The 7553-nt window shown below is 48.8% G+C and overlaps 1 protein-coding gene across 1 annotated transcript in view; it reads left to right on the top strand.

Annotated features, from left to right (window-relative positions):
* The window catches only part of KBTBD11 (kelch repeat and BTB domain containing 11), a 6258-nt gene extending 1594 nt beyond the window's left edge, over positions 1-4664 (top strand). Inside the window, 1 exon segment of the mRNA XM_021709532.1 lies at positions 1-4664. This exon segment is cut by the window's left edge and continues 19 nt beyond it. Within this exon segment, the coding sequence (XP_021565207.1) occupies positions 1-474 (474 nt within the window). The 3' untranslated portion in view covers positions 475-4664.
* Positions 4665-7553: the final 2889 nt, after the last annotated feature.

The raw sequence follows: 7553 nt of genomic DNA, 5'->3' as shown, positions 1-7553 counted from the left end.
CTCAAATACGACCCTCGGCGGGACGAGTGGCAAGAGTGTCCCTGCAGCAGCAGCCGCGAGCGCTCGGCCGACATGGTGGCCCTCGACGGGTTCATCTACCGCTTCGACCTGAGCGGTGCCCGCGGCGATGGCCAGGCGGCTGCCGGGCCAACCGCGGGCATCAGCGTGTCCCGCTACCACTGCCTGGCTAAGCAGTGGAGCCGCTGCGCCGCGCATCTGCTGCCCCCCGGCGCCCCCGCGGGCCTGCAGCCCTTCCGCTGCGCCGCTCTGGACGGCACCATCTACTGCGTGAGTCGTGCGGGCACCTGGCGCTTCGTGCCCTCGCGGGACGGCGAGGCCGGCGGCGACGCAGCGCAGGAAGGCCGCTTCGAGGCCGAGCCGCTCGGGGCGCCCTTGGACGTCAGGGGCGTGCTCTTCCCGTTCGTGCTCAACCTGCCGGAGAAACCGGACCGCGGGGAGCTGGGCGCTGAGTAGGCCAGGCCCCGTGCGATCGGGCGTCTCCCTCAGGCAGCTCTGGGAGAAAAGGTCCCACGTGGGAAAAGCAAGGCAAGGGAGCGGAGGAGTGGGGAGAGAGGCGTGGATGGGCCACTGGGCGCGCTGGATCATTTACACGCTTCCAAGCAATAGCCCTGAGACAGTGCTGTAATGCTGTTCTCAGGGCCGCCCCCTGCTCCCCCATTACTTTTTGCTTCACTTTGCTTGCTGGGGTCGAGGGCATAAGGTGTAGGGCAGCAGTCCCCAACCTTTTAGGTATCCGATCTGTTTCATGAAAGACAGTTTTTCTGCAGTCAGGATGTGGGAGGATCACCAAGCATTGGATTCTCATAAGGAATGCGCAGTGCACAGTTCAAAATAGGGTTTTTACTGCTATGAGAATCGAATGCTGCTGCTGATCTAACAGAACCTGCTTGCCTGCAGCTCACCTCCTGCTGTGCTGCCCGGTTCCTAAGAGTCCACTGACCTGTACTGGTCAGTGGCCAGAAGGCTGGGGACCCCTGGTGTGGGGTGTGTGCAGATAGGTGATCTTAGAGATAAGACGCAGGATTCCTGAGAGGGAAGGAGATAGACTAGAAAGATAAAGTTTCAGAGTGCGGTGATCATGTCCCAGGTCCTTCAGGTGGCCCCCGCTCCAGAGGGGCTTGGGGCAGAGGCGGTCTTTAACTCTGCAAATGCTGCTGCTCCCCATGGGATTCCAGCATTTCCAGAGTTGCGACCCTGAGTAGGCTACAGCAGAGGACTCATGGAAATGCTCTGAGGCCACACTTTTTGGCTTGAGGTTTAAAATTATAAGTGATAGGCAAAGCTCTTCCTAACTTGGTTTAAAAGTTGATACCACTATGTGCTCATTTTGGGTGACTCAGCTCCTAAAAGAGTAATTTGATAAGCATTAAGGATAAAACTTTTGGTGACCAAGACGATTTCTTGTCCAGAAAGCATTGGAAGTTCTTCCTCTGTGATACCAGCCACATCACACATAGGGTCAAACACACAGGCCTCAAGGGCAGTTCCATCTTGCTTTGTGGCTGAGACAGAGTTAATATTTTCAGGCTAAAGTATGTTAATGACTATGGTCAGTGATACAGTGATGGCATCCTATTATTTGAATTTTAAGTCCTTGGTGACCAGATGTTACCAAACAACATATTACAAATAGGAAAAACACACTAACAAGGGTGCTTGTCTACTTAAAAAGGAATCTTTGACAGCCTACTATACATTGTCTGCCACATTCATATTTTAGAAAGAGATGAGAAGAAGCGTTCTTTAGGTAAGAGTCATTTCTTTTTGATAACTCTATGATCCAATGTGCGGCACAGTTTGAACCCACTACTTGGGATGTTTTCAATGTGGCTTATGTAGTTCTGATGAGGGAGATTAATTTTTATAATCATCATTATAAGAAAATATGGCAGAGTGACGATGGGCATATTAAGAAAATAACACGCATTTTTACTGTAATTTAGCAAGTAAACTGCATTTTTCACTTGTACTGAATTGAATCCCAAAACACCCTCATAAAATTAGCATGAGACTCCTTACATCGACAGGATACAAGGACCAAACACACCAATTGACCTTTCACCATGTGGCAGGACATTTTACTTTTCAGATATGTACAGCCAGGACTTACTGTTTATTTAGAGCCTGAGGATGAAATGCATGTTCACAAATAAGGGCCAAACGCTTGGGATCCTGCGCCCAACCCATTTTTGTCTCATAATAGGAAAAGTGCTTATTGAAGTTTGCTGGAACATAATAAGATGAAGTCATGCATACCTTAATATTGTTTGTTGTTATTCCAGTGATGGGAGTTGCCATCTCTCTAGAAATCAGTTGGTGATGGAAAAATAGGTTATGCCTTTTAAAAAGTCTGTGGTTATGAAAGCTCTCCGTTAAGTGTGTTAGAAATGATCAGCTTGAATCTTATGCATGGCCCAGGGGGCTAGAGCTCATGATTTCGGTTGGAGTGTGTTCCGCTGACTTGGAGGATTTCTCATGAACCGAGAGGATATCTTGGCAACTTGGCTAATCATCTTAGGAAAGAAAAACAGACTTCATATTGCCTGACTCTGTAGGCCTTTTAGAGGAGTGCACTGTGGAAATGGTAGTAAAAAGTACTTATAGCAAAAGGAAACAAATAATGTTCTTGTAAGAAATGTACCATTCCTATTGTAGTACATTTTTTTCTAGAATTTTGTTATTAATGCTGAAATGTTTATAAGAAATGGGACCAGGCTAATATTTCTATTCTTTGAATATAAAATTCATTAAATGTTACCACTGTGATTTTACTTGCAAACTTAATTCCTATGATGTTTACTGTTTAAAAATAAAATGTTGAAATTGAGCTGCTGAGGTGAAATCATCCCCATAAGATTATAGGAGAAGTGGTAGATATCAGGTGTGGGTGCCCACGCTGTCACACACCCGGCTGGAACCTCTGTGTGTGATTTGAGCATTTCATCCAGTGAAGGGTACCCGCCCCAGATGTGGCTCCACTTCCTGTGGGAGCTGGCAGACAGTCCCAGTCATTTCCCATCATCTCATCACAGCAAAGTGCACAAAGACACCCAAGGAATAAGGAAAAGGAATTCATACCAGTCATAAAGGATGTGTAGCCCACCTATTTTGAAAACATATAGAATATCGTATATCAGATTTCTGAACGGTAATGTCCCATAAAAAATACTAGAGAACCTGACATTTCATGAGTACCACTTCTCTCTCTTTGGGGGTCAGTACCTGGAATGTGGAGCCAATAGGGTGTGCACCCATTAAACAGAACAGCCACACCCTTCAAGGCCTTTGATTTGGGGTCCACTGGGGAAGGGGCACGAGCATAGCTGCGTCGTGCCTCTAGGGTTCTGATGCGCCATAGGTTCTTTTCATATTCAACGTCGTGTTTTAAGTCCAACGCTGCTCAGGAAAAAGGTTGGTGCAGAAATATTTGTGGTCATCGATCAGTTCAAAGAGTCAACTGAGGCTAGTGCCTTGATGATAGCCACCACGCTTCTCATAACATTACCCATGACACGACTGTGTCCATGTCTGGAAGAGCAGTGGTGTTTCCTGGGGAAGATGTGTATGCATGTGGGCTTGACCTTTGCTTGTTGACAGCAGTGACCTTTGCACGGCCCATCAAGGTCCTTTGTGGCCCACAGGACGAGCTGAAGGCTGCCTCGTTTTCTTTCTGTTGTATTCTTTGCCTTGGGAACAGCCCTCAGCCCCAGCACTGACTCTTGGCAGCTTTACAGAACTTGGATTTGGAACTTGGTGATTTGGTTTCCGAGTTTATGGTGACACCGCTCTTTTTCCTTTAAGAAAATGAATGCTGTGAAAATTATCTGGCTGCTTAGCTGAAGCTTGAAGCCTGCATCGATCTTGCAACAAACACTTAAGAGACGAGTCATCTCCATTTCTGTTAATTTCTGGTGTCACTTTAGTAACCCTGGTCGTAGCCGTTGAACCTACTGGTCTCTTAGGCAACTTCTTGTAAACGATATTGAAGTGGAATTTTTTGAGGTTCTTTTGTCTCTTCTAAAGCCAAGAGAGCTTCAGGACATAATCTGTCGTAACATCTCAGTAGGGCAAATGTGAACAAAAGTGTTCTTTGTGTTCTTATTTTAGATGCTTTCCTAGCTTACAAAAAGTTTTATTTTGGGGTTAAAAAAATCAATTTTCTTCCCTTTCTCCCACAATATTATGATTCATAAGATTATAACATGAACTAAAAATGAAAATCTGCAGATGTCTTAGTTACATCCGAATTGATTTGAGCATCCACATCATTTGCACTCTGCATATCTGGGTGTGTGTTGTCAGGTGCCCAGCAGGAAGCTGGTGCTGGCAGGTACTTTATATGTGCCTGTGAATGGATTAGGGTTGAATTGAAATAAAAGGCTATATGTGTGTCTTCCTGTGAGATCAAAGCTCTTCCAAAGCTTGTTCAAGCTCTAAATAGTATGCAAATTTTGCCATTTATTAAAGGTAAATTACACCCGTTAAAGACAGTGTTCAGGCCAGCTGCTGGTGTCTGTGCAGTTAATGTTCTTATCAATGCTTGAGTTTAAAAATCCCGGGTATAAATTCTATAAAACTTTGTATGTATATCAATTGATACCAAGATGAAATAAACCATGTGGAATATGCCAGTGCTCCTAAAATTCGTGTCTTGGTTGCTTTTCTCTCTCAGCTGCAGAGCATTAGGCAAGGAATTCTCTCATGGGAAGCTAGGGGATTCGCTGCCTCTGTGACCCAGGATCAGCACTGAATGATGAGTTGAAGCTAAGTACGGTGGCTTGTGCCTGTTGACCCAGCTACCCCAGAGGCCGAGGAGGGAGGGTGACTTGAGCCTGGGAGTTCAAGTCCAGACTGGGCAACATAGTAAGACTCCCTTCCCCCATCTCCCTCCCCCAAAAAGAAAAACACTGTGAATTGTGCTTTCTGACTTCTAAGGTTCCCTTCTACCCAGAGTTTGGAGGCAAGGGGGACCCTTACTGCCTCAGGTACATCACGGCGCCTTTCCCCATACCTGTTTCCAGCCAGCCAGGTCCTAGCTGTGGGGCAGCCATGCCTCCTGGAGAAATTGCTGCTCTGAGGATGTTCATGCTGAGTGCAGTAAGGTACATCAGTGTGGCCGCAGGGGAAGGCCAGAGAAGGAAGTAGTTTATTATACCCACAGGTGCTGGTGAGCGGGCCACCACACACCACCCAGAACCACTGGGAAAACTCCAGGCGGTGGTACAGGAGCCAAGAGCTGAGGCCAGAGCCTTTACCATGGCCTCCGTGGGGAGGCAGGGCAGAACAGGGTGAGTGGCCACAGATGGCCTGGTGTGAGTGCTCCAGTGGGCTTTGGGACGCAGCCCTGGTCCCTGGTTGCCTGTGCCTGGCCCTGGAGTGATTCAGGGTGAGGGCAACACTGGCTTGGGTTGAGAGTCAGTGAAGGTGGTGCCTGGGGTGTGGACTTGGGCGGGCTGGGAGAGGAGCTTGACACGCCCTTGGCTGTCTCTAAGAACTGGCCAGCCCTGGGAGGGCAGCCTCTCCCTGACTGGGTCAGCCAGCTTTGTGAGATGTCAAAACACAGAACAGAAGATAAAGACGTGGTTAGTGCAACCGTCGACCATGCTCCCTGTCTCCTGCAGATGGATGGGAGATACCAGTGTGCCTGTTGGTGGTGGCCCAGGACCCATCAGGTCTCTCCTGATGTTCCCTTCCCTTCTACAAGCAATGCCTCACTCCATTAAAGTTCCAAATTTCATTAAAGTCCCAAGTTCCATTCACATTACGAAGGGCAGTGGGGCTTGAGGGAAGCGCACCCCCTCCAAGCTCAAATGGAGAAATGCCCTGGGCAGTCAAGCAGATGGAGGCCGGTCCACCACGCTCTGACCAATGGAGGCTGGTCCAGAGAGTGTGGTGTTGGGTTTGTTTGCTGGGTGGGCATGTGAGTGCTACTGAGTCAGGTGGACCTTCCTACCCTGTCCCAGGTGTCAGGTCACTGCAGCATCCTCCAAGGACACCACCCCTGCAGACCCACATGAGTGGTTGCAGAGCCCTGCTCCTGAGGGGGCAGATCCCAAAGAGAAAGCCCAGCATGTGAAGGGGGGTGCTCCCAGCTCTCCTCCCCGGGGTAGGAATGAGGGGAGGGGCCACAGAGAAAGGCCCACGATCCACAGAATTGCCCGCCATGTGGAAATGAGGCATGGATGTGGGCAGACTCCATGTCCTGTGTGAGCAGGGAGGTGGCTTTTGTGGCGTTTGGAGACTGTTGGAGCTTGTGAACATCTACTGCACTCAGAGTTGGGACTTGGGGTCAGAGATGGGCTTAGAATGTTAAATTCAAGACCCTGCACACCAGTGTAGAGTTTCTTGGATGCTGTGGCCTTGGCTCTGACCCCATTCCACACACAGGGTCTCTAATGCACCTTCTGTCCCAGAGGCCCGTGCGGGTTTCAGACCCAACAGGGCAGAGGAAGGCTGGTTACAAGCCCACCCCCATGCCAGAAAAGCAACTCAGAAGGGTCATCCCAGACTCATGAGATCTGGGCCCAGATGGAGCCCTGGAGACAAAACAACTCTGTGACGGTGACACAGTGGTACGCAGTGGCACGGCCAGGTGGGTAGGGAAGGGAGTGGGGGTAGTGGATGGTCATTCTGATTTTTTTTTTAAGGATACATTTTATTTATTGATTTATTTTAAAAATTATTTTATTTTTAAAACGTGGGGTACAAGTGAGGGTTAGGTACATACGTGGTCATCATACAGGTAAAGTGTGGGTAACTTGAATGATATTATGAGCCCCCCCCGCCGGTCATTCTAATTAGGTCTAGTTTCAAAGATGTCAAGCCAGGCACAGTGGCTTATGCCTGTAATCCCAACACTCTGGGAGGCCAAAGTGAGAGGATTGCCTGAGCTTGGAACCTGGGTGCCCCACCCCCAGCACTCAGTGAGGGAGTCGGTATTCTTATGGTGCCACCTACTCAGAATTTAGGAAAATGCCATCACCACCCGAGACCCCTAAGTCCACGCTGGGGTCCACACTGGTCTTCTCTCTGCTCTGCCCCGAGACTCCTCTCCTTACCCTCACCCAGCTTCCCACAAAGGGGAGGTGGGCATGAGAACCCGACCCCAACCTTTCTCTATTCGTTTTGCACCACTCAAGCCCAGGCCCAGGTTGATGGTTCATGTAAAGGGGGTCTTTACAAATTATTTTTTTCTCCTGACATCTTTATTTTTCATGGGGGAAAGAAGGAAGGAATGGAGCTAAAAGGGTGTTCTCAAGCAAAGGGTGGAGACAGAAGCAGGCCAGCCTGAGGCCGCTGCGCTGGCTTCTCTCGAACATTCTCTACTACAAAGTTAGAACCCTGTTGGCATGATCCCATGGCTTCAACTCTTTCCCCGCCGAGCTATAGAATCTTGATAAGACATTAGAACGGTTTTCTCGGCTTTTGGTATCTTTTATTATTATTATTATTATTATTTTTGAATTGGAGTCTCACTCTTTCGCCCAGACTGGAGTGCAGTGGCCGCTTCCGGCCACCGCAGCCTCGACCTG

The sequence above is a fragment of the Carlito syrichta genome, unplaced genomic scaffold (genome assembly GCF_000164805.1).
Source record: "Carlito syrichta isolate Samal-C Ts95f unplaced genomic scaffold, Tarsius_syrichta-2.0.1 Scaffold251683, whole genome shotgun sequence".
NCBI classification, from domain to species: Eukaryota; Metazoa; Chordata; class Mammalia; order Primates; family Tarsiidae; genus Carlito; species Carlito syrichta.
The sequence above is the reverse complement of the archived record's forward strand: the minus strand, read 5'-3'. Positions and strand labels throughout refer to the sequence as shown.